At 42.7% G+C, this 27,082-nt stretch overlaps 2 protein-coding genes across 3 annotated transcripts in view; one reads left to right on the forward strand and one right to left on the reverse strand.

Annotated features, from left to right (window-relative positions):
• The window catches only part of PPP1R11 (protein phosphatase 1 regulatory inhibitor subunit 11), a 3,551-nt gene extending 2,456 nt beyond the window's left edge, over positions 1 to 1,095 (forward strand). For both annotated transcript variants that reach the window (XM_069073133.1, XM_069073134.1), the window contains exon 3: positions 1 to 1,095. This exon is cut by the window's left edge and continues 367 nt beyond it. The gene's annotated coding sequence lies outside the window, so the exon portion shown is untranslated.
• Positions 1,036 to 6,806, reverse strand: RNF39 (ring finger protein 39). The gene is made up of 4 exons (XM_069073132.1): positions 6,070 to 6,806; positions 4,038 to 4,060; positions 3,618 to 3,709; positions 1,036 to 2,393 (listed from the first exon to the last, which is right to left on the reverse strand). Exons 1-4 carry the CDS (start codon positions 6,436 to 6,438, stop codon positions 1,816 to 1,818), a joined length of 1,062 nt encoding a protein of 353 aa, XP_068929233.1. The 5' UTR covers positions 6,439 to 6,806; the 3' UTR covers positions 1,036 to 1,815.
• Between the last annotated feature and the right edge of the window lie 20,276 nt (positions 6,807 to 27,082).

Here is a 27,082-nt window from a genome sequence, read left to right on the forward strand (position 1 = left end):
ACACACCCTTCGTTCCCTTCACCTTACACACACACACACACACACACACACACACACACACACACACCCCCTTCGTTCCCTTCACCTTGCCTCTCCTCTACCTGCTGGAGGGAATGAGGAGGGGAGGGCAGGCAAAAATCCTGGAGTCCTGATTTTGCTGCTATTCCAGAACCCAGGCTTCCAGGCTCCTTCTACCCTTGAGGGACTCAGGCATCTAGCTCCCTCAGCTCTCGTTCCTCTTCTTCCATACCATCCCTGTTCTCAGGGACGCAGGCATCTTTTATCCTAGTCTCCAGCCCCATTCTTATCCAGCCCTCTGTTCTCACTGCCAAATTCCCTTTCCTGGAATTCAGATCCTCCCAACCCTCAATCCCCTGTTCTCTGAATCTCTAGCACACTCAAGAGTGGGCTTCATTATAACCCCAGCTTTCACTGCCAGGCCTCTGTCCCATCTAAGACCCAGGTGTCCACTCCCCTTAGTGGCCAGTTGCCCTGCTGCCAAGCTGTACTCTAATCCTGGCTTAAAGCACCTACTCCAAAGTATTATGCAATCCTAATTCTTATTCATCAGCTAGGAAGGGATTCAGGTTATGTCTTAAAATCAGTAGGCTGGAAAATGTCTACCCCTTCCAAAGAGGCTGACAGCAGAGAGTTCCCACTTCCCATCCTTCTCTTAACTACTACTCTTCAAAATGTCCTCAGAAGGGGTTGAAGGGAGAAGGGCAGTCTCCCAATTTTCATGTCCTTTCTAGGATTTTGGCAAAGGAAGCTGAAATTCTGGTTATCTGGGTTTGATACCCTCAGCTTTCTGGTTTTCCCATTGCAGAGGCTGGATCCAATATAATATTGAGGGGAACCTAGGAGAGGATAAAGAGGGATGGAAGATGTTGGTATTCCTTCCACCTACCCCACTCCCAAATAAGCCCAGAAGAGTAACACCAACTAATAGACCCCTCCACTCAATTCCTGGGAGTAAGTTATCCGCTGTCTCCTATGTTCTTCCACTTATCTGCAAAGGTCAACCAACTCCACCTCTTCACTGAGATTTCATTTATTGCTACAGGCTCTCAAAATAAATAACCCAACATCACAGAATGTGTTAAATATGGGGCCAATTATATAGTAAAGGGAGTATTTACAAGAGGGGTTAGTTTGGGCTGTGTTCAGAACCCACAAAGTGGCAAGAGGTAGTACCATGCACCCCATCCTGAATGGGAGGTGGGAAAGATGAAGGAGAGGGCTTGCATAGCATCAGGCCAGACTTCGGAGAAAAGGGAGACTGTGAGTAAAAGAGGGCTTTATCTTCAAATGGATAAGATTAGAGAAGCTTGAATGGTAGGAAGACCTTAGGAGTTGCTTCATTGGTAGAAATTACTTATCAGGAAAAGAAGGCAAGCACAGTATGTTTTATACTTTGTTTCTAGGAAGGGGAATGGAAGTCTGAAAAGTCTTGGGTACCTACTGAGAAGGCAGGTGGGGCTTAGTAGGACACTAAATGAGTAAAGGAACATTCCTGATTGTGGAAGTTGTGGGTGAAGTTAAAGTGGGCTAAGGGATGTAGGAAGAGTGGGTTTGTAGGTTTATTTAGAAAGTACTCAGGAATATAGCATATTTAGAGTTCTAAGACGAAGCTTTGAGATTTGGGAGGAAATGCGTCTCAAGTTTCCACATCTAGGTGTACAAACTGGATCTGAAATTGTCTGGGAGGGGATTTGGGAATTTCTTGGGAGTAGGCTTGAATCCAGAAGAGCTGGAGTCTACCATGTGGTTACTGAAGAGCACTGAATCCCTTAGTAAAAGTGCAGGGTGGAGGGTTCAGCCATCAGCGGGTACTATGCGGAGTGGGGTCCGGGGGTCCCGGGTGCAGAGCAACGGAAAGACGCACTCTCCAAGGGACCCAGATGCCTGGAAGGCGAAAAGCAGGTCAAGGGAACGGCCGTCATAAAAAGCTACTCGGCCCCTTTCCCAGTCCAAGTCTACGCGAATTCTCCGTGGTGGAGGCCTTCCGCCCCCCAGGGGCGTAGGCTCAGGGGCTGTCAGTGCCCATAATCTGCCACCACGGCCTTCCACTGCCCACACGTTCCCCGCGGGGCATAACCCCACGCGGCCCTTGCGCCGCACAGATTCTCCAGCCGCACCGACGGCGTAGCGGCTCTCTCCGTCATCGTCTTCACCAGAGGACTCCCCGGAAGAGGTTCCTCCAGCTGTCTCCACCTCCCAGCAATGCCGTCCAGCTCTGAAGCCTTGTGCACCCAGCACAGCTGGGAGCTGGTCGAAGCGCGCTGGTCCGTCGGGTGGTACAGGTGTCCCAGGTGGGGCTAGACAAACGCTTCGACCATCTGGGGACACAAGGAGGCGACGGTGTGCAGTGCTAGGGTCCAGGGTCAAGTCCGCTGGGTGATGGATTGGGAAATAAGGGAGTAAGAATATGAAGAATCTTAAGATTTAGAAGGTCCATTAGGGATCACATAAGCCAACCCTCATTTGAAAGAGGAAGAAAAGTGGGGAAAACAGCTTAGAACCCCAGGGCCACTTACTCCAAATCTAGTACTCTTTCCACAACCCTGGGCAAAAGGGGTCTGTCAGAGAAAGTAAAAAGGAAGGGTGGGAATGGAAAGGAGAGAAAAAGTTTGAAGGAAAAACACGAAGAGTTTAGTAGAGCTGAAGATGGTGAATGTGGGGCTAGGAGTGAGCGTCCAGGCTGGGACACCGGAGACCAGCCAAGGAAGAGCTAGGGAAGTTATTGGAAAGAGGGGAAAATTGAAGGACAGTTGAATTATTGAAGGTAGATACCAGACAGGGGAAGAGGAAGAAGGATGGAGGGTGAGAATGGTGGTTGTGTTTGGAGTGATTTAGGCCACCGTGGACAGAATTGAAAGCAGAGAACAGAGGGTCGGGTTGGAAATGAGTGGGTGTGGGGAAGGCAGGAGGAGGCTCCCAGAAAAGGGTGAGGGAAATAGCTTCAACTAAATCTGGGTGGGGCTGAGGGAGCCGGGCCAGCAGGACCTCAAAGGTGGAAACCAAATGGAGGCGATTGATACCAGGAACCTAAGGTGGAGGAACTAGGAGGGAAGGACTGGGAGTCAGACTGGGAAGGAATCTGAGGTATCTTGAGAAACCAGCCCACCCACTGAAACACAATGGAATGGATGGACCTAACTCTGGAGTGGAGTGGGGAGGTGGCATTACCCATGAAAACAAGAATAAACAATCACTGTGCTGCACATTCTGTGGTGATTGTAGGAAGAGAAAAGGAGTTTGCAAGAGAGCCAGAGGATAGACTTTAGGAGGGACATAAAGGACATCTTGACCCTTGACATCTTGACAGGAAGGAGGCCGGTGATGACAAGAGAGATGGAGAATCTTTTTTCTGGGTGTCTCCAACAAAGTAATATTATCTGACCAAAATAATACAGGTATGGTAATAGTGATTTAGGATGGAGGAGAGGAAATGGGACCTTAGGAATATGAGCTGACTGGGGGAGGGGGAGTGAAAAGGGAGAGGGATGTAGGTAAGGGGTGAAGAACAATTGAGGTTTAGACACCAACAAGGACTTCCTGATTGAGGAACCTCCCCAATCTTTGTTTAGGCTCCCTCTTCCTGTTTCCTAACTCACCTGTGAGTCTGTGGAGCATGTTTTTGACTATAGGATAATCTTCTGGGATGTCCTCATCTGATTCCTCTGGTTTGGCCTTTGTGGCATCAAGTCTGGGAAAGATGTAGTTATTGTAGACATGCACATAAAAACCCCATTAACCCTCATTCTAAATACCTAAGTGTCCTGCTATTAGTAATTAGGAAGAAGGTATAGCATGTATGAATTCATTGCTTCATGACTGATTCTTATAGGGAAAAGAGAAGTAGGAGTGGGAGGGAAGACCACAAAAGGTCTAAGTAATTCTTACTATTATTTATTAATAATAGCTGCTGTTATATCAAGATAAGATTTGAGAAGTACTTTTCACATATTGTGTCATTTGATTTTGTAAATAAAGACTTTTGGTAGGGAAAGAGGAACATCCAGTGTTGAACTCACCTTCTCCAAGTCTTCCTCACATCCTAGGGGTGGGGTAAAAGAGAAAACAGAGGTGAGCTCTAGGCTTTGATGCTGTGGAAGACTCTATCCCAGTACCCAGTCCTTCAAGTCCTAACCCCATTTCCTCCTTTGGAGGAACTCTTTTTCTAGGGCAAGTGTTCTTAACCTTTTCTGTTTCAACCTATGGATGGACCCCTTCCCAGAAACATATTTTTAAATAGTTGAAGGAAATACTAAGTTTCAATTAGAGGTTAGTAAAAAAAAAAATTAAATTAACTTTCAAAAAAATTAAATTAACTCCTTAAAAGCTATCCAGTCTGTGAACCTAGGTAAAGAACTCCTGTCCTAAAGATTTCCCATTCCATCCTTCACAGTGATTCCCTCTCTCAATATTTCCCAACATAATGTGGTAGAAAGTTTGAATTCCATCTCTGCCACTACCTGTCTGACCTTGGGCAAGTTGTCTTTAACTTCTCTGGGATGAAGTTTCCTCGTTTGTAAAATGAAAATGTTGGTCTAGATGACTTCTGAGGTCTCTTCTAGCTCTAAAGGTATGATCCCCTCCTCTTCCCCTCAATATGTCTGTCTCCCTACCCACCCATCAAACCACATGCATTCTCATTTCCTTCATCCTACCCTAGCCTGGCTAGGCTTCCTTTCTTCCTTGATCCTTTACTATATTATGCCCATATCCTCCAGAACTTATCCTTAATTCCCCAAACTTTGCTGTTAGGTATTTTAAGCCTCTTTGTTTACAGAACTTTTTTTTTTTTCCATGCTGCATTATTCCCCTACCTCTCACCCCACCCCTCCATCCCTTTCCCAGGCTCTCTAATAAAAGTTGCTTCCCCTCTCACCATAAAACCCTAATAGTGTTTATTAGCCTCTCCAAACTTTGGGACTCCCCAACAACCTGGAAAGGCATTTAGATCTGGGGTGTGGCCCCCAACAGAGGTTAAGGAGACTGAGGCACATAGTTTCTTGAGGAGTCTGAGACACTGGGAGAAGGTGTCCCAAGGTTCTTCAATAAGGGGTCTCTTGCTGTTAGCGAGGGTGTGGACCAGTCTTAGCTGGAGCCCAGGTGGAATGGGGGTGAGTAGGCAATTAGCCTTGTTATGTTAATTGCCACAAGACTAATTAGGTCTCTGAGAGCTTCAAAGGGCGGAAGTGGCTAGGGCTGCAAGAGATTATAAACACCTCAGTGTCCCAGGAAGGGAAGGAGGCCAAGGACCAGGTTACCTGGTTCCTCAAGGGGAATGCGGGCCCTGGGACCAGGTAGCCTGGATTCAAGGTGAAAACCAAAGAACCCATACATCAGACTGCTGCCCTCAGTCTTGGTTTCACCTCCTTTCACCCCTTCCCCTCCCCCAACCCCCACCTAGGACTCTGGGAAGGACAGATCGACAACAATAACAACCAGGCTTCTAACTCCAACCCAGGTGTACGATCCCAAGTACTCGTTCATGGATGCCAACTGTCTTCAGGAAATCTTATAGTTCATCCAGAGTCTTTCAAATTCCCTGCTTTCCCCCAAGCTCCCAAATCCCTTCTCGGGGCTCAGGTATTTTAAGTGCCCACACCTATCATTTTCCACCTCACCTTCCTTTACCAGGTCCCACCTGCATCTCAGGCTCCAAGCGCTGGACGCAGCACCTTCCTCACATTCTGATCTTTTTTTTTCTTTTTAAGGTCCCTGACATTCAACCGTCACTCATCCCAGGACCCCAGTTGAAATCTACTTTCCTTCCCCTTCCCCAAAATCCTCCTTCTCTCAAGTTCGACTCCACCCTTCTCTCTCATCTCCAACTTTCAGCACACCATAGTGTGTTCCAAACGGCCTTCCAAGTCTCTCTTTCCCTACTCCTTTCTTCCCCCAAGACTTCCCTCGGAAGCCAAGTAAATCAACCTTCCTCCAGTCCCCAGATCTAGGCATACATACAGCCTCCCAGTATCAGTATCCAATTCCCTTCACTCTGTACCTTGGTCCCTAGCTCTTACTAGCCCGCCCATCCTTCTCGGGACAAGTCCTCACCTCTCCGTGCGGATCCTGACAGCCCATGGTAGGGATGCGTCCCCCACGGCGCCTCGCGGTTCGAGCCCCGGGCTCTCCTAGCTTCTCCCGCAGCCCGCGACTGATCCGCACCTCCACTGCCAGGCGCACGTTCGACCGCAAGCTGCGACGAGGGCACGGGAGACTGCAGCAGGGGCAAACCGTGGGAGGCGCCGTGTCAGTGTCACCCGGCCCTGGAGGGGCGCCCCAGCGGCGGGCCAGGCACGCGCGACAGAAACTGTGCTCGCATGCAAGAAGCACGGGGTCCTGAAAGGGGCCCCCACACAGCGGGCAAGTCGACAGCTGCTCCAAACGCTCCACCAGCCCGGGACCCAACTCCGAAACCTCCATGGGGAGATGGGGGCAAGGGTCTGCTGATGTTCCTTCGACCCCCACAGTGGGTTCCCTTACTCTTTCTTTCTCTTTCCACCACACCGAAATATTAGATCTGTCTATTTCTCCTCCTCTACGTCCTTAACTTCTGGACTTCTCTTCCCCTCTGTTCTGGATCTCTTTTAGTCTGTCTTCCTCTCTTCGACAGCCTCAGTTTCTGCCTATCCGCGTCTCCCCCGCTCAGCACAGACTTTATAGAGAGGGAGGAGGCTCCCGCGGGAGGTAAACAGCAGGCAGAGACCTTGCGCAACAGCCCATCTGGTTCTCCGGCTTCCCGAGGGGAAGGGGGAGGAGAGGAGAGGACACCTGGGTCCCCGGGGCAAAAGAGAGAGACACTAGGGGGCACTATGGAGCTAAAGCAGAGTCAAGTTACCCTGGACCTCTTTGGTTCCTCCCACCCACCCAGTGGTCTCCATGCTTCTGCCTTCTTTCCATCGCTAGCATCTGCCCAATGAAGGGCGGGCAAAATGCCCAGGTGCACTCTTGGCATTTGCACCAGCATCTTCAAGGCATGAGTCATTCCAGGTGTCTGGCACTCCTTCAACTGGGGGCCGAAGGGGGGGAGGGAGGAGAAGGGGGAGCGGTCCTTCAGGAGACTGGTTTCTGGAAGAGATCAGAGGATTTGTGTGCTTCATTCTCTGATACTGTCTCTGTTTCTGGTTGTGTCTATTCATATGTGTAGCTCTAACTCCCAGCTGTGTATCTCCATTATCCCCACCTTCTCTGTCCTCAAAGATACTTTAGTTCATGAGTAGGAGGATGTCTTGTATACCACCTTCACCTTTACCTTACTAGGGATATCTCTTACTTGTTCAGTTTCTTTTATTTTATTGTCAAAATTCCCATTACTCGATGGATTGTCCTTCCATTCCATCCTCACTTTTCCAAACCTCGCCCATCATTCAAGACTGCTCAGATTCCTCATCCTCCATTAAGCCTTCTCTATTTGTCCAATTAGAAGAGATTTCTCCCTCCTCTAAATTCTCATGGCACTGTGCTTATATTGTCTTAGGAATTTATTAATACTCCCATTTACTATAATTATTTCCGTGCTATGAACAAGACTCATATCCCTACAAATCTGTATGTTTTATTCATCTTTTAAGAATCCACAGCCCCTAGCACTGTCCCAAGTACACAGCACTCAATAAATGTTGAATGAATGACTTTTTTACTCCCAGTTCATAGGCTCATAGGATTTAAAATAAAAGAGATCTTGGAGATCCAACCTCTTCATTTTACAGGTCATAGATTTATTTAGGTAGAAAGAACCTTAAGTCATCTAGAACAGGGGTGGGGAGACTTCAACCTTGAGGCCACATGTGACCCTCTAGGTCCTCAAGTGCCGCCCTTTGACAGAATCCAAACTTCACAGAACAAATCTTTTTTGGCAGTTTCCCCACCCTGATCTAGAACAATTCTCTTAGTTTACAAATGAGGAAGCTGAGGCCCAGAGAGTTTAACTGACTTGTTCAGCATCAAAAAGTAGTGGGTAGCAGATTCAGGATTAGGTTCCATGTGTTCTGATTAGAACTCCAAGGTCCTTGTCAACTGCACTAATTCTACAGGATTTGAACCCAGGCCTTCTGTGTCCAAAACCAATAAATGTTCCACTCTGCCTCTTCTTCTAGTTACTCCATTTGCCTCTGTTCATAGATCAAGAGGGACCTCAAAGACTGTCCAGTCCAACCCCTTCTTTTTTTTTTTTGTTCAGTCATTTTTCTATCATATCTGACTCTTTGTGATCCCATCTGGGGTTTTCTAGGCAAAGATATTGGAATGATTTGCCATTTACAGATAAGAAAACTGAAACATGTAGAGGTTAAATGACTTGCCTAAGGTCACCCATTTAGCAAGTAACAGATGATATTTAAACTCACATCTTTACCTGACAGATCTCCTAGGACCTTCCACACCAGCTAAGTAAAGATTCCCAAGCCATAACAGAAACCTAGGATAGTAGATTTATAGCTGGAAGGAAACTAAAAAGTATCTAGCATGTTCTCCTTTCAAAGATGAGGAAACTTAAGCTTAGAGAGGTTAAATCATTTGTCTACTATCACACAGATAGTGATAGAGTCAGGATTTGAACATAGCTTCTCTAATTCCAAATTGAGCACTCATTCAAGTGTCTTTCCAGGATCCTTTTTGCTTTGGCCTCCAGGGAAGATTTCACCCAACACCCCACACATATACCCTGTTAATTAGTTCGTGAACTCGCATGGATTCACTGAAATCTCACCAGTCCAAAATCCCCCTCTGTCTAGATGCAGCAGAATTCTAGTATGGGACCTCCTACATCACCCGTTTGGCTTTCCACCACATTTCTGATCTTTGGGAGTCTCTCTGGCTGACTGTCTCTACCTCTCCCTTTGTGCTTTCTACTTGGCTTTTCACTACCTCTCATTCTGTCTCCGTCTGTGTTTTGTTGTCACTTTTCTTTCTTCTCATTTCCCTACCTTTATCTCCATCCACTTGGGTGCTCCTCCACCTCTCTCCTTTTGTTTCCTTCTGTCTCTGCCAATCTATTATTCAGGTTCTCTCCCTTCCCCTGTCTCTCTGCTCTCACACTCTCTCTCTTCATTTCTTTGCTTGTCCTGCTAGGCCCCTCTTTCTAATTACCCTTTAGGGTTTATAAATAAATAAGCACCCAGTTGCATGCAACTATGATCAAGAACAAGCAGCTACACACTTACACACACACACATACAGATACAGATAACACTAACAAAATATACTTAGTTAACTTCATATACCTAATAGAGCCAGACTCTTACAGATATTCATGGATAGAGAATTGCACAAATAAAATGCACAAAGAGACACTGTCATTACTTTTATTGTCAATAAGCACAACAATACTACAACAACAACAATAAACCTTCATTGAGTTCCAGAACTTTTATTAGGCACCACTGCCGGCACAGCTCTGGGGAGGGGAGGGACCACACTTATATCGGTAAGGATCCAAGGAGAGGCAGACACCCCAATACAAAGATACCATAATAAAAACACACATACTTATCAAGGTCTATAAGCAAATGCTGGGGGAATTATGTATATCCTTGAAGCTACAGAAATACAAGTGTAAGTAGAACCAAAGTTTATTTTGGAAGGGATGAATTAGCAACCATTTTCTCTCATCTCTATTTAGTCCTCTGTTTTCTGTGTCACCATCTTCTTGTCCCTGTTTGTCCATGTCTTGATCTTTTTTCTCTTCCCCTTTTCTATAATTCTCTTAATTCCTCTCTCCTTTTCCCTCTGTATTTCTTCATTCTTCTAATTCACTAAAACACTCTCCTCCCAAAGGCTTTCAGGACTTGGAGTCTATGTGTCTGCCTATGTACGAAGCCACATAATTAATCCCATCCACCTACATTTGCCCACTCTGAGTGGCATTCTCTCTTGGTTGGCATAGATAGAGATAGTGGTTTTGTTTCCCCCATTGCACATGATCATTGCTTCTAAAAAGAGACAAATTTTCCAACACTAGGTGGTAGATGGCAGTTAGGCAGCAGCTTAGGGACGATTGTAGATAGAGTGGTGAACTTGGATTTAGGAAGACATGAAGTTTAAATTTTGCCTCAGACACTGACTAGCTGTGTGATCGTGGGCCAGTTGTTTAATCTCTCAGCCTTGGTCTCCTCATCTGCAAAATGGGGTTAATAATTGGCCATACCTCCAGGGTTATTGTGAGGATCAAATGAGGTAATAGGTGTAAAGCACTTAGCAAACCTTAAAACTCTATATAAATAGTAGCTATTATTATAATTCATAGAAGAGTCCCACATTCACCCAGACAGTTTCATATGTCCCACTGAATAAAGGGGCTGAGTTGCACTCTCTATTTACTAGAGAGTTAGCAACTTTCTTTCCCTTAACTCTACTTTCTTTGGAGCATCCTGACTTTTTATATTAAACAGGTATGGGGATTTATGGATGTAGTCAATCAAAATTAGCTCTATGTTTTCCAATTCACCACACACTAGTGAAAACCCATTTCTTTCTTTTTAATTTGTTGTATTTCAGTGGCTGCTAGTTACTGTCCTTGGCATAATGGAACTTGCCATCCACGGAGACCAACACCTATGCTCAAACTCTATGCAGAATTTACTCTTGGCATAGAATAGATAAGCAGTGCGAAACAATTATAGTACATTTCATAATAAACTCATTTAAAACATCTACCAAACTAGGCTACAAGCTGACTGCTTCTCCAGACCTCCACAATAACCTTTCTTCTCTTCCTAACTTTCTTATAAGGCACCACAATTTTCCCAGTCACCTGGGAAAGGAGCCTCAGTGTCATCTTGACTCCTCATTCTCATTTATCTCACAAATGCAGTTTGTTGCCAGTTCTGGTCCTTTCTACCTTCACAACATCTCCCCTGTATATCCTGTTCTCTCCTCTCACACAATCATCACCCCAGTTTAGGTCTTCAGAGGCAGGAACCAGACTCCACGAATTAGAGCAATGAAAGTAAAATCAACCCCAAAAGACCAATTCCACCCTTCTTCTCTCCCAGGGACCCCATAAGGATTGGAGATATAGAGTAGAATTAGGCATTAATAATGGAAAGGGAAGGGATGAGACCTGGAATTGAGACATAGAAAGAGCCTCTCCCAAAATGCTTTGCTCCCTATGTCATTGCCCTGGCACAATGAAGTAGGAATTAACAACAGCAGTAAAGAAAAAGAGGGGACATTATTAGTATGAATCAGTAACAAGCAAAAATCAGATTGATTGTGAGTTCCTCCACCTAGATTGGTAGCAACTAGAAGGCCAGGAGCACAGTTTATACTCTTTTTTGGGGGTGGAGTGGAGTGGTGGCACTCACAGTGTCTTGTTCAATAAATACCTGTGGGTTGGTTTTTTGTTTTTGAAAAATGTCAGGTCCTGACATTCCACAGAATCACAACATCTTGGAGACAGAAGAGACCTCGGGGCGGCTAGGTGATGAAGTGAGTAGAGCACCTACCCTGGAGTCAGGAGGACCTGGGTTCTGATCTGGCCTCAGGCACTTGACACACACTCACCAAAAAAAAAAAAAAATCTAGCTGTGTGACCTTGGGCAAGTCACTTAACCCCAATTGCCCTACCCTCCCCCTTTCAAAAAAAAGAAAGATAGAAGAGACCTCATTCAACTTCTAATAAATTCAATCTGTATCTGGATAAGGTTCCACAAACCACTAGGGTATGAGCTGACTGATAGCTAGCATTGTAAAGTCTTCTCCAGACAATTCTCAATTTGTCAATGTCCTTCCTAAAACATGCCCCCCAGAAAGGAACACAATGATCTAACAACATGGTCTAACCAGGTCAGAGAACAGTGGGATTGTGGCTGTCCCAATCCTGGACACTCTGTGTGGATCACAAAAGCAAATTAGCTGTATGACTTCTGTATCACATCATCGACTTATTCGAAATGTATTCTTTGCTAACAGTCCCAGATTTTTTTCACTCATAGGAGCTATTATCTAACACTACTTTTCTCATCTTATAATTGTCAAGTTGATTTTTTTCTTTTTTTTTGGAGGAGGGAAGACAGCGCAATTGGGGTTAAGTAACCTGCCCAAGGTCACACAGCTAGTAAGTGTTAAGTGTCTGAGGTCAGATTTGAACTCAGGTCCTTCTGACTCCAGGGCTGGTGCTCTATTCACTGTGCCACCAAGTTGATTTTTTTTAAACCCAGTTGTAAGACTTTATAGATCTATTCCCTCACACTCTACTCCCCACCTCCAATTACTTAGAAGGGTAGAGATTTGAAAAGGGGGTGGAGATGATAAGTGAGGAAAGACTCATCTAGAATAAAGAGGTGCTACATACAATGTCAGAGAGGAATGGAATTTGAGGATATCTGGCCAGGAATGGTTTGCTGAGCCTATTTACCCTATTACACAAAGAGGTGGAAAAGGTCAAAGGTTTCTGAGAATTCCATGCCTCAGAATGAGCCAAACTCCTAAATCAACCTAGATTCCTAGTGTGGTCCTCATGATGTGAGGATCAAGTTCAGAGTCCCTTGAAAGTGTCTATCTCTTTATCTAGTGTATTGAGCAAGAAGGGTCCAAACTCCTTTGCCTGCCCCAAAGGGAGCAGTAAAGGAATTAAAACAAACTTAAATTAAACAATTATAATTTAATATTAATTGTAATAATATAACAATATTAGATATAAATATAATCTATAATAAATATAACAATAATTATTATTTGTTAATATGAATTAAACAAAACTAAACAAACTCAGACTATACATTTCCTAGAATTCCTGGATTTTATGGAAGTCAGCCAATCAATAAACATTTATTTATCTCTTACTATATGCTAGACATTGTTCTAAGGGCTGGAGAACAAAGAAAAGCAAAAACATGGTCCTCAACCTTACAAAGCCCACATTCTAATGGAGGAGACAATATGAAGACGACTAAGAACATGCAAGATATGTACTGTATGAATGGAAGGCCATCTCAAAGGCAAGGCTCTAGCACTGAGGATGGGGCGAGGGGACTGGGAAAGGCCTCTTGTGGAAGGCAAGATTTGAAATGAATCTTAAAGGAGCAAGAGTGTGGAGGACATAGAAAGGAGATGCGGGACATGAAAAGGAGATGCAGTGCCTAATGTGAGTAGGCCAGTGTAGCTGGAGGGAAGTAAAGTCTGAGAAGACCTTAGTCTGAGAAGGGAGGAAGGGGTCAGGTTGTGAAGGACTTTAAATGCCAAACAGAACATCCTGTATTTGATCTTGGAGGTGGCATTGAGCCACTAGAGCTTATTGAGTGATATGGTTAGACTTTCATTTTATGGTTAGACTTTTCATTTTAGGAAAATCACTTGGGCAGCCAAGTGGCTGGATTGGAATGGGGATAGACTTGAAGTAGAGAGGAGACTAATCAGAAGGCTCTTCCAATAGTCCACATATGAAGGGATGAAGACCTAAACTGGGGTGATGATTGTGTGAGAGGTGAGAACAGGATATACAGGGGAGATGTTGTGAAGGTGGAAAGGACCAGAACTGGCAACAAACTGCATTTGTGAGATAAATGAGAATGAGGAGTCAAGATGACACTGAGGCTCCTTGCCCAGGTGACTGGGAAAATTATGGTGCCTTATAAGAAACTCTCTGGTGTCCTAGATGTTTGGAAACCTCCTGCTCTAGGAAAAGTCCTAATTTATAGATGGAGAGATTCTTTTCTAGTGACCCACCACTTTCTTTTTAAGAAAGGGAAGTCGAGGAGGAGGTTTCTAACAAGAGTATTTTTTTAAGTATAGAATAGTTGTCCACTTGAAAGGCACCTTTCATCCCACAATCCTCTGTGGATTTTGTTAGAAGACTAACTAAAAATGCAAAAAGATTTCAATAGGGTGAAAAGAGCTCAAGGCTGGGAGTTGGGATACCTGGCTTCTCAATTCTGCCATTAACTGAGTGACACTGGGCAAGTTTCCTCCCCTTTCTGAGCCCCAGTCTCCTCCTCTGCAAATGAAAGCAGCTCAAAGGGATGATGTCTAAGATCCCTTCCAAATCCAGTGCTCTGTGCTTCTGTGTAGTGAGACAACTGGACATACAGAGAGCTGACCATGATGTAGTTGAATAACCAAGCAGAGAGAAATCACCCTTTCCTTCTAATGCTTCTTCCCTTTCAAATCCCTCCTAAATGCCCTTGCTTTTTCCTCATCCTTCCCCTCTTCCCACATGATACCATTCCCTTCTCAATCTCTCAACATCAATCATTTCTGTGCCATCTTCCTTGCTCTTTCAAGCCAGTCAACAAGTTTTGTTGAGCCTACAAAGAGGTATCTCAGCATTTAGGAGCCTGATTACAGGACAGTCATTGTCCTTCTCAAGTAGCCTGATAAGAGTGACAAAGTATACACATATGTATATATACACATGTATACATAATGTATACTTTGAGATCTATGATTACAAAATTATGAAGGTACACTGAGCAACACAGAGAGAAAGCAAACTTTCCAGAAGGCCCTCTGAAGAAAATGACCTGGACCTACAATGTCAAGGAAGAGAGGGGTGAGGTGTGATGGGCAAGAAGAGAAAAACTCTGGTTTACAAATTTAGTGTTACTAGGGCAAAGGCAGGGGAAAAGAGTCCAGGGAATAAAATCTTCATAATGCAGTAGAAAAAACACAGAATTTCAGGGTCCGAAAACCAGGCTTCGAATCCCATCTGTATTGCTTGGTACTTGAGTGACCTTGGGGAAATCATCTAACCTCCCTGGGCCTCAGTTTCTTCATCTGTAAAACAAAACAATAGGACCAAATACCCTCTGAGGTCATCTCTAGCTTTTGATCTATGAACATATGAATGCAAGAAAATAGGCCAAATTCTTCTGGTAATATCTATTTTCTCGTTCCCTTCCTTCTTCCTTAATAATGGTAACAGATTTCTAAACCACATTGGGTTTTACAAGGCATATTCATTAGAACAATCTCATTAGGTAAGGATAAGCCTTGTGATTTCACATGTGAGGAAAATGAAGGCCAAATTAGTAAAGAGCTTTGCCCACATTCACACAAATGGTAAGTGGCAGAACCAAGATCAGACTCACCTTCTACCTCCAAATCAATCTCACCCTGCTTCTCCTTAAAATTTTTGTCAATATCTCCATTCATTCTCCCAATCCCTCTCCTTTCAATCCCTCTTCGGTGGATACAATTTCTTTAACATTCTCCTGTCCAATCCTTCCCAGTGACCCTTCTATTATCCCTATTGAAAAATTTCCCATCTTCTTTTAAATGTTCCCTACACCCTTACTCTTACTTAACATCCCTCTTTAATCTTCCCTGTGTCACTTAGGCCATGACCCTTTCCTTCTTCAAGTCAATCAATCAACAAATATTTGTCAATCAATTACTGTGTGCCAGGAGCTGTAGTCAACTGTGAGGATATGAAGAAAAATATGTACACACATTTATCTTGCATGTATCATATGTATGTGTGTATATCATGCATATATCACATATGTGTTCACATACATATATATCATATGTATATGTCATATATTGTGTATATATACCTATTGTATTTTATATATATATATCAGGTACACCCAGAGTACATGGAAAATAGCCTTAGAGTAGCCTAAATAGGCAGATAGATGTCACAATGGACTGAACCTGGAGTCAGGAAAACCTGACAAATGCAGCCTCAAACGCTTACCAATCATCTGACTCTGGACCAGTCACTTAACCTATATCTGCCTCAGTTTCCTCAAATGTAAAATGGGGATTATAATAGTACCTATCTCCCAAGGCTGTTGTGAGGATCAAATGAGATATTTGTAAAGTGTTTAGCATAGTGCCTGGAACATAGTATATGCTCAATAAATCCTTCCTTTTTTCCTTCTTCCTTCCCTCCCTTCCTTCCTTCCCCTTTGTGGGGAACAAGAAAGGCCTCAGGAAGAAGGTGGTGTTGGAGGTGAATTTTGAAGGAAGCCAGGGATACTTAGAAGCAAAGGTAGAGAAGGAAAGCATTCCAGGCATGGAGGCAATAATGCTGTCAGTCCTTCCTCATTAGTCATGCCTCCCAGCTGACCCTCCTCTGCTCCCCATTGTCTTGGATAACCATTGCCATCTCCCTCCTTCATATGTTTAATGAACACTCCATCTAAACTTGAGGTTATAGAACCAATTCTTTTTTTTTTTTGAGGGGGAAAGGCAGAGCAATTGGGGTTAAATGACTTGCCCAAGGTCACACGGCTACCTTTTTTGTGTTGTGTCTGAGGCTGGATTTGAACTCAGGTCCTCCCGACTCCAGGGCCAGTGCTCTATTCACTTCACCACCTAGCCACCCTTACAGAACCAATTCTTAATTGACTTGTCCTGTCCTTTTAATGACCATACCAAATGCAAGAGTTTAGTAACTGATATAAGAAAATCCTTTAAATTTGATGTTAATTCAACTCAATTAAAAAATTGTTGATTAGTCCATTACCTATCTCAGAATATTTTGAACTAGTCTCTGTAGTGAATACCATCTCTGCTTTCAAGTAGTTTACAATATTCAAGGCGAAATGCAGAAGACAAAAAGGGAAAGGTGATCTGACTTCCTGTTCAATTTCTACTTCCTGACCTTCCTGGCTACATTTCATCCCTTACAGAGTCATGTTCCTTTCCTATTTATTATCAGCAGCAGGGTACAGTGGAAAGAGAAGATCTTGTGTTCAAATCTTGGATCTGTGTGATCTTGGACGAATAACTTAACTCGTCTGGGCTTTATTTCCCCATCGCTAAAGTGAAGAGGCTGGATTAAATCCGCTTTGCAATCCCCTCCAACTCTGATTCTCACTCCTTCTACCTCCTGCCAGCCCCTTACCTTTCTCCTTTTTAACTTTCCTTTATGGGGACCCCATTTATCTCCTGTACAGCTTTTGCCAAACCTCTCCCTACAGAGTGGAACAAAGGTGAAACAATGCAGTGAGAAAGTTGGTCAACCTGCTCCCCATGCTTTAACTTATTTGGAACTGAGTGATCCCTGAGTGCAAGAAACTATACTATCTTTAGAAACAGTTTCTGTTTCTGTCTGTCCTTTTGTTTCTGGTCTCTGTCTCTAAGTTCTTTGTCCTTGTCCTTTCTTGCGGCCCCTTTGGCTAATAAAGACTTTTTTAAAAACCACTTTTTTTGTTTTTTAATCTTTATTTTCAGTTCTTAATTCTCTCCCTCCTTCTACCTTCTCCCTCTCATCCATTGAGAAGTCAAAAGATACAATACCCATTATACATATGAAGTCATGCAAAATGTATTTCCACATTAAGTTAATAAAGACTTGAAAGGAAACACCAAAAGTAAAGATGCCAAATCATACCCAGAAAAGAGAGAGCCAGAAAGTGATACAAAGCTAGAAATAGATGAATAATATGCTCTGAGCAGCTTGGCTACAGCAGGCTTAAGTGTAAGAGCAAGTGAGATGATGTTTATAAAGTATTTTGTAAGCTATAACACACTATATAAATGTCAGCTGTTATTACTAATGGAAAGAGTCTTGTATTTGGTGTCATGAGATATAGGTTCAAAGCCTGATTTTTCTATTTATTCCCTGTGTGATTTTATACAAGTCAGTTTTTTAACTTGTAAAATAGATCTCTGAGGTCACTCTGAAGAGTTCCATGTCTGCTCTGGGTGGGAAACAGAAAGTAGAGATAGAACCCATTGGCCCCGGTGACCAAAAGTAAGTCTAATCCTTCCGCACAACAGCCCTTCAAACATTTGAATCATGTCCTACCTTTATTTTATCTCCTCCAAGTTAAATATCTCAAGTTTCTTCAAGATCTCATTGGACACAGACTCAAAACTCTTCACCATCCTGGTTGTCCCCATTCTATTCAAGCTAATCCATGCCTTTCCTAAACTGTGACACCCAGAAATTAACACAATATTCTAGATGTGGTCTGATGAGGACAAAAGACAGTAGAAATGTTGCCTCCCCATTCCTGGACACCAGATTTCTCTTAATACATCCCAAGATTCTGATAGCTTTTTTTGGCTGCCACACCACACTGCTATCTCATATTGAGTTTGCAATCTACTAAAAAAAGAAACCCAAATCTTTTCTCAGAAAACTTCAGTTTAACCATGACTCTCCCATTTTAAACTTGTGATGATGATTTGAACCCAAATGTAAGACATTACACATATCCCTATTGAATTTCATCTTCTTAAATTAAGCACAATACTCTAGGGCAGGGGTGGGGTACCTGTGGCTTTGAGGCCACATCCTTTTATTAAGGGGATTTATTCCCTGAAGTTTGGATTCAGTCAAAGGGACAAACTTGAGGACCTAGAGGGCCACATGTGGCCTTGGCAGCAGGTTCCCCACCCCTGCTCTAAGGTGTCAAGGTCTTTAGATATCCTTACTGACATCCAGGATGTTCCTGGCACCTCCCAGCTTTGGGTTAGTCATCTAAAAATTTGCTAAGCATTCGTATCTATGCCTTTGTTGAAGAGATCTTTTATCAAGCTGACATGAAACTATCATTGTACTTGGGTCTTCAACCAGATCTGCAACCATTTAATTGTTCTTATCACCAAGTCCCCATCATGCCATCTCTTCCATAAGAATAGTATAAGATATTTTATCTAATGCTCTGCTAATGTCTAAGTAAACTATGTCCGAAGTATTCTTGTGATCTATTCCTTTAGTAATCCTGTTACAAAGGGAAATAGAGATTAGTCTAACATACCTTGTTCTTAATGAAGCTAAAGCAGCACATTGTTAATCCCCACTTCCTTTTCTAGAACTTCACTAAGTATCTATTTAATAATCTGCTCTAAAGTGTTCCCAGGAATTTAAATCGCGCTTACTAGCCTGTAATTTGGAGACTATTCTCTTCCCTTTTTTGAAAACCAGGACAAGCATCTGCCCTTTTCTAGTCCCCCCAGTACGTCTCCCATTCTCCAAAACCTTTCAAATATCACTGACAACAGCTCAGGAATCAATCAATAAACATTTATTTAGCATCTCCTATGAATCAGACACATTGCTAAAGTCTGGGGGATAAACAAAGAAGCAAATGACAGTCTCTGCCCTCAGATAGTTTACAGTCTAATGGGGGAGACAACATGAAGACCAATATATACAAAGCAAGCTATACACAGGATAAATAGGAAGTAATTAACCAAAGGAAGGCGCTGGAATCAAGAGAAGCTGAGGAAGGCTTCCTGTAGATGGTAGCTTAAAGGAAGACAGGGAGGTCTGTAGCTGAAGCAAAGGAGGGAGAACGTTCCAAGCATGGGTGACAGAAAAAATGTGCAGAGAGGGGAGATGGAGTGTCTTGTTCATGGAACAGCCAGGAAGCCCATGTCACTGAATCGAAAGGTAAAAACTGTGACACCCAGAAATGAACACAAGGGTATACATGGGGGAGTAAGGGCTAAGAATACTGGAAAGTGATTTGGGGGGGAGGGAAGGGACCTAAGTGCTAGATCACCTCCATTGGTTGTTTCAGAAAGGAGGATGTAGTTCACCTTGCCTGCTGACTTGAATTCATCAAGGTCACTAGGTAGTTGTTTTATTACAATCTCCATATTTATTGGATATAAACTCCTCATTAGCCATTCTTTCTTGTTATTTACAATGCAAAAGTCATTCTCCTTGGCAGAAAAAACAGAAGCAAAATAATAATGTCTAGCATTTACTTACTGCTTCAAGATTTAGAAACCATTTTACATAGGCTATCACATTTAATCCTCACAGCAACCCTGTGAGGTAGATGTTATTATTATCCCCATCCTACAGATAAGGAAAGTTGTGGACTGAGAGTTGGTTAAGTGAATTGTCCAGGGTCACACAGCTAGTAGGCATCTAAAGTAGGATTCAAATTTAGGTCTTCCTGACTCTAAATCCAAAGTTCTACAAACTGAGCTAGATCCAACTTTGATCAGTTGTCATAATCCTATCCACCTCAAGCAAAGACCCTACCATTTCTTTGATCTATCTCCTTCCATCAATTTAACTTAAAAAAAAAAACTAGACACTTTTCATTGTCCTCAGCTTAGCTAAATCTGAGCTTTGCCTCTCATTACTTTATAAGACTGTGTCATGCTCATAGTCAAGCTTTGCTCTTGTGTTCATCTTTTGTATGTATATTTTTAAAAGTCTAAATTGGTTGGTTAGTTCCATCCCCATACCAATGAGGATTATCTCTTATTTTCTCAATTGTCTCTTAAGACAATTTCATTTTTTCTCCCCTTTGGAATTGTTTTCCTTTGAATATTCAGAATTTCATTTTAAAGAATTTCCAATCCTTACTCAACTGACTTTCTCTATAGAACTTTTGTCTATGGATCCTATCTATCTTTCCTCCAAAACCTTTGAAATTTGTTCTCTCCAAACTTTGGGGACATATCAGACTATGATTTTCCTTGTCTTTACTATCACAAACTCTTGAGGAAATAAGCAAGGTTCCCCAGCAATTATTTCTTCCAGCTGTTGAGCAGCAAATCCAGAATTAAATTTCCCTTGTGGGTTTCTCCATCTTTTGAAGAACTGGATTATCCTTAAGACAAATCAAGAAGTTTAACTACTCTACTAGAGAAAGTTCCAGAAATTTTCCATATGATAGAACATTATTACTATAAAATCCCTTTGCCCTAGGCTTGTGTTCTATTTCCTAAACTCCTCATCTGATTCCTCTTTCTGTCCAAGTGGGTGGTAGCACACTACAATGTCAAAATCATTTTTGTTTCTTCTCTCATTGATCTCCACAATGCTTCCCTCTCCTAGTTCCTGAACTTCTTCACACTTTTTAAATTTACAGTGCTATTCTGCTATTATGCTCCCTTTTATTTATCCTGTTTCTTTTGAATTAGGTATGCCTATCCCCAGTCATATTCTAGTCATAAGTTTCATCCCACCAAATGTCAATGATACATTTTTTTTTTACTTGATGGCATTATGGAGTCAGATCATCTGGCTTGTGGGTAGAAGAAAGAGATCTGAATTTGGAGTCGAAAGACATAGGTTTAAAATCCCAGACCTGCTACTTGCATTTATGATGTTGGGTAAGTCACTACCTTCGTTGGGCCTCTGTTTTTATAAAATGGAGAGATTCAACTAGATGATTTCTAAGATCTCTTCCAAATATAATATGCTATTACTTAGATTTCAATCCTATAATCATTTTGTTCTGACTCTCAGCGCACCAAACCATCTTCTAATAGTGGACTGGTTCCTCGGTGCAAAAAGAATGTGCTCTGGAGAATAGGGTCTGGATCTCTCATTTTCATTGATTCAGAGAATACCCAGATGAAAAAAATCCCTCTGCCAATGAAGGCAGAAAACTTCTTTGAAACTTAAAGCTTTAGAGAGTTGCCAACAGGCACTAAGAGGTTAAATGACTTTCCCTGTGTTGCACGAGGAAAGTCATATAATGTCTTTCAGAGTCTATACTATGCAATGTTGCCTCTGTCTCTCTACAATATGAATATTCTGTCCACTTAGCACTGTAAGTAATACATTGTCATTCCTGCTTGGCAGTAAATCTTGTGTGGATATCACCAATTCATCCCCATAGTCCACATAAAACACATCTAGAGGAATGATAAAATCAAGTTTCTGAACCTACAAAGCTGATGACTAAACCCAGTATTCTAATAATAGTTACTTTTTTATAGTGCTTTACAGTTTGCAAAGCACAATAATGATAATAATAACAACTAACCTTTATATAGTACTTACTATGTGCCAGGCACTGTGCTAAGCATTTTACAATTATTATCTCATTTTATCCTCACAACAACCCTGGGAAGTAGGTGTTATTATTATCCCCATTTTACAGATAAGAAAACTGAGGCTGAGAGCAATTAAGTGGTTTGCCCAGGGTCACAGCTAGTAGGTGTTTGAGGTCAGATTTGAGCTCAAGCCTTCATTTCTGCAAGTCCAATGCACTATCCACTATACCACCTAGCTTCCCCATGTAACCCAGTCTGAGTGGCTGCTTGCCCCTTTCTTTTACCCTTACCCTTTAACTATAAAAAATGTAGAGGGAGAATAAGAAAGTGAGACAAAGTGTGGGAGCAAAGGGGAGGTGAGGCAGCCTTCCCATCATAATGCTCTCCTTTCTCATCTCGTCTTCCTAGCTTTTCTGGCTTCCTTCAAGGCCCAGCTGAAATCCCACCTTCAACAGGAACCCTTTCAATCTACTGCCTTCCTTCTGGCGATTATTCCCAATTTGTCCCTTATATGGCTTATTTGTAAATAGTTATTTGCATGTTGTCTCCCTCTTTGGACTATAAACCCTTGAAAACAGACTGTCTTTTCCTTCCTTTGTGTCAGCACTTAGCAGAGTGCTAGCATATAACATACACTTTGAATGTTTATAGACTGACTGACAGCTTGGATAGAGAAAGACATACACTAGAAAGGAGATAAGAGCAAAGGAAGAAACAAGGAATGATGGGAAAAGAGAGAAGAGGCAGAGAGGGAAAGATAAAGACAAAAAGGCCAAGAGAGATAGAGTCATCGAGAATGATCATGAGAGACAGAAAGTGAGCCACAGATTAAGTGATGAGTGAAACACTCAGAGGGCAACGAAGTAAAGGAATAACTAAGGTATCACATGATCGCAACTTTCTTAGGGACTGATCTGCCCTTCCTTCCCTTCCTTGCTTCCTTCCTCTCCTCTGGTGACTTGTCACTCAATGCAACTTTCTTAGGGACTGATCTGCCCTTCCTTCCCTTCCTTGTTTCCTTCCTCTCCTCTGGTGACTTGTCACTCAAATATCAATGGCATGCTGCTGGCACTCAGCTTGGCAATTAGTCCTGGCAGCCTCTCCCTCCAGCATCCTCTGGAGCCATATCGTCCTTCCAGTTCCTCCTCACCACACACCCCTACCCTACCCTGCCCTGCATCTCTTAAGAGGGCGATAGAGGCATCTGAGTAGTGCCATGGAGTTTATGGCTCCTCTAAACCAAGACTCTCCCCACCCAGAGTGTGGCATCTCTTACCTTTTTATCTAATGATCTCTAAGCACCTTTGTGAGCGTCATTGAAACTGAGGTTGAGGGAGAAGCATCCACACCCCTTCCCTGGTCTAGCTCCTCTCCTCAGGTCTAAGTCAAGAGGGGCATTTATAGGGAAGGAAGATCCATCAGAGTGTAGTTTAGGAGGTGATAGAGAATAAAGTAGCCACCAAAACTTTTGAGGAAGTTTGTAAGGAGGTAATGAATGTGGAGAAATTGCAGCCCCCTCCCACTTCCAGACACGTACACAATCAACAACAACAACAAATAAAACCCAATTAGATATAGTCCAGCAATACAAATTCTCATATTTTAAGTTCATCTCCTCTCTGGTAGGAAGTGAGTCCTCCCTAAGGAAGTATTCTATCTTCACTATTCTGGAGTCATGGTTTAATCACTGCATTGATCAGAGTCATAAAGGCTTTCAAAATCAAATTAGATTTTTAAAAGAAGTATACAGAAGCAAGGGCAGATGACAGGATTGCTATAAGAGTATGGTACAGTTCTATAAAAATAATGTCAGGATAGGCACACTAATACACTGTTGGTGGAGCTGGGAAATGGTCCAACCATTCTGGAAAGCAATTTGGAAGTCTGCTTGGAAAGTGACTAGGACACTTAGTGGAGGAAAAGGTAGGATACAAGCCATAGGTACTGAAGGCAGAGACTTGCATAAAATTTGTGAAGAAGAAGAGTGAGGTGATAGCAGAATTGCAGAATCATGAAGCTATAATAGACCTTGGAGATCATCTAGTTCAACTCATTTTACAGATGAAGAAATCAAGGCAAAGATTATAAATGCATATAAAATGGATTTTTTAAAGTAAAATCTTAATTGGTCAGAGAGTTTTCTGTATATCCACATTGGTCTCTTCAGACAAATTCCATTTTTTTTTCCTCCTCAATGTAATTGCTTACTTTTGTGCCTTCAGAATTTCATTCTTCAAATTTTCCTATCCCTCCTTAACTGACTTCTCCTATAGAATTTTAGTTCATTACATCCTATCCATCCTTTCTCTGAACTCTTTGAAATCTGTTCTCCTCAAATCTGGGTGCATGTCAGAGTATTCCCAGATTTCCTCTATTACAAATTCTGGGAAGGAATGGTCACTTCCCTCCCAAATTCCCAGCATTTCCATCCCCAACAACCAGTTCCTTCCTGTTAGTGAGAATCTGAATAGATTTTCCCCTTGTTAGTACCTCCGCTTTTTGAAGGATGAAATTATCATAAGGCAATTTAAGAGGTTGGTGGATGCTCTGCTTTTGGCTTTTAGCAAATTGTGGGAGTTTTCAAGGAGCTAATTAGAAGTGAGAGAAAGCTGCAAAGAAACTGGAAACCAAGGACAGATTTTTAAGAGAGTTCAATGGAGCTGGGAATAGAGTGAAAGAATATTGAATAGAGATAATAAAGGCTTTAGAAAGCAATGGAATTAGAATAAAATGGGGGAGGATAATGAAGAAGCAGTAGGGGTGAAGGAAGCTCGGGGAGTGGGAGACAGATAATTTCATTTATTTATTTATCTATCTATCTATTTATCTATCTATTTATTTATTTATTTTGCTTTTTGGAGGGCAATTGGGATTAAGTGACTTGCCCAAAGTCACACGGCTAGTAATTGTGTAAAGTGCCTGAGGCCAGATCCAAACTCAGGTCCTCCTGATTCCAGGGCCAGTACTCTACTCACCGTGTCACTTAGCCACCCTGGAGACAGATAATTTTAAAGAAAAATTGAATGATGAAAAGAGTAAGCAGAGACAGCTCCACATCTCTGGAAAACATTCCATTTAAGATACCTTAACTCTCTGAACATCCTGTTGACATTCTGAAATGAGTCACCCAGTCCCAGAAACTGGAGGCAAGAGTGATGTCACAGCCTGGAGTGGCAGGCACCCCAGGACAGTGAGGCTCTTGGGGTTCAGGGAGCCCAACCTGTCTGGCCCCACTCATCTTGGAAGCAGGGCCCTATTTAGTATCCCAAAACAAATAAAAATTGGAATATAATAGGTGTCCTCCAGGGTATGAAGGGGCATAGATGGGAGTCACTCTTGAAACAACAATAAGAGATGGAGAAGACAAACATAAATACAGTCTACCAGGAAAACAAACTCCTAAATTTCTCCCCCAAGGGACTCTGAGGTATATTAGGAAATTGAAGCTGAGGAAAAATTATAGCCTGAGCTCATCCCTAAAGGTAAACCTTGGCCTTTTGGGCAGCCCCAGCGCAATCTCACCACTGTAGACAAATCTCTGGGATCCTAGGGACTCAGCAGGCCAATGAGTTATACCAAGTAGAATTCAGGATTAAGCAGACATTATTAAGTGCCTACTATGTGCAAGTGAGTAACTGTACTAGTTTCTGGGAAGGAGACAAAGATGAAAATTAAATTCTTCCCGCCTTTAGGAGCTTACAGTGTAATATGGGAGTATAGGTACATGGTATGTACACAACTACATAGAATCCAAGGTGTGGTGTGATAGGAATAAGAAAAAGGAGGATGATAATGGGAACATTTGAGGAAGGAAAGAAGCTTAGGAGGCAGGGTAGAGAATAGTCACCTGCAACCTGCCTTCCAGTCTTTGATGTTACTAGCTGTGTGACCCTAGACAAACCATTTACTTAGCCTCTCTGTGTCTCTGCAGTGAGGGCTAATACTCCTTTACAGACTCATTCATAGGAGTTTTGTAGGGAATGTACTTTGTAAACATTAATGTGCTATCTAGACATGAGGTATTTCTATTGTTTTCCTTTTATAATCATCCCACCTCGGGGGCGGCTAGGTAGCACAGCATATACAGAGCACCGGCCCTGGAGTCAGGAGGACTCAAATCTGGCCTCAGACACTTAACACTTGTACTAGCCATGTGACCTTGGGCAAGTCACTTAACCCCGATTGCCCTGCATTCCCCGCTCCAAAAGGCGAAAAAAAAAATCATTCCACCTCTTGGGTAGTTAATCCTGGGGCATAGGTTTCCATATTTGGGACTGTCATGGAGGAGGAGGGTACAGAGCTGTATCGAGGGCCTCATTGGATTTCATATAAGGTCAGGGCCAGAGAGCCGGGTACTAAAGAATCTCTTGGATCAGAACTTTTAAAACTTTTAATTTGGATTAGAGTTCTTTCTGCCCCACCCTTTCGTTTCAGGGTGAAGAGTGGGAGTGAGAGGGAGGTGGGTACTGGAGTGTACTGAAACCCCCATGAGAAAGATCACTCTTATTTTTCCCTTTTAGAGAGCCCAGAAATTTTATCATTTCTCCTAGTTCTTCAACGTCCAATTTTTCTTGAAAGTCACTTCTCTTCTCTCGATAACCTGCACTTCCAACTGTCCCCACCATCGTAGGGTCTCGTTTCCCTTTTCTGACAATTCCATCCTCTGTCTCCACTCCCTCTCGGTGCACTTCCTCCTTCCTCTCTAGTTCCCTTCCGACACTTGATTGTCTCATCCTTCTAATCCTTCTTTGCCATTGCTTTTTCCTTATCTTGGGGGGGGGGGGGGGAGGGAGGAGAAGGGGGGGAAGGGAAAGAATTAGAGGAGGAAGCTGAGGAGTAACTATATTGTTTTTAAAAAAACCCACACACTAGGAATAAAGAGATTTGTGTGTCTAGCCTTAGCTGTGGCACTAGCTAGCTGTGTGACTTTGGGCAAGTCATTTACCCACTTTGGGGGTTTTGGTTTACTGTCTTGCAAAATAAGGAAGATGCATCAGATGATTTCTAAAAATCTCTTTTAACTCTATGATATGTGGTTCTATGGATATTGGGAATTACTGCTGAGTTTGCAAAGGGAAGGAAAGAGAGTAGGAACATCCTGCCCATCCTAACCCTCTCCATTGTTGAAAAACCTTCTAACAATCTTAGTTTAATCTTTTGTTCTACAATACAACCCTTCGGGGGAAAAGGAATGAATGAGGAATAATTTGAAGTTTTAAAAGAATCACATATCTTGAACTAGAAGAAACTTTATGGATCATCTAGTCCAACCCCTTCATTTAAGTCAACAAGCATTTATTAAGTGCCTACTATGTGCCAGACACTGTGCTAAGTGCAGGGTGGGGGGGATGCATAGAAAAGCAAAGAACAATCCATGTTCCGAAGGAGCTCACAGCCTATGGAAAAAGCAACAAGCAAGTGT

This window comes from Petaurus breviceps, unplaced genomic scaffold, assembly GCF_028583685.1.
Source record: "Petaurus breviceps papuanus isolate PSGF00001 unplaced genomic scaffold, PetGlider_PUasm1.0 90865, whole genome shotgun sequence".
NCBI lineage: Eukaryota > Metazoa > Chordata > Mammalia > Diprotodontia > Petauridae > Petaurus > Petaurus breviceps.

Bases quoted from the DNA above. Each gene is read 5' to 3' on its own strand.
- RNF39 (XM_069073132.1), bottom strand. From the start codon at position 6,438: ATGGAGGTTTCGGAGTTGGGTCCCGGGCTGGTGGAGCGTTTGGAGCAG. The intron at 4,061-6,069 runs GTGAGGACTTGT...CCCCACCCCTAG, and splicing joins GTCAGGATCCGCACGGAGAG to GATGTGAGGAAGACTTGGAG. The intron at 3,710-4,037 runs GTGAGTTCAACA...CATCTTTCCCAG, and splicing joins GTGAGGAAGACTTGGAGAAG to ACTTGATGCCACAAAGGCCA.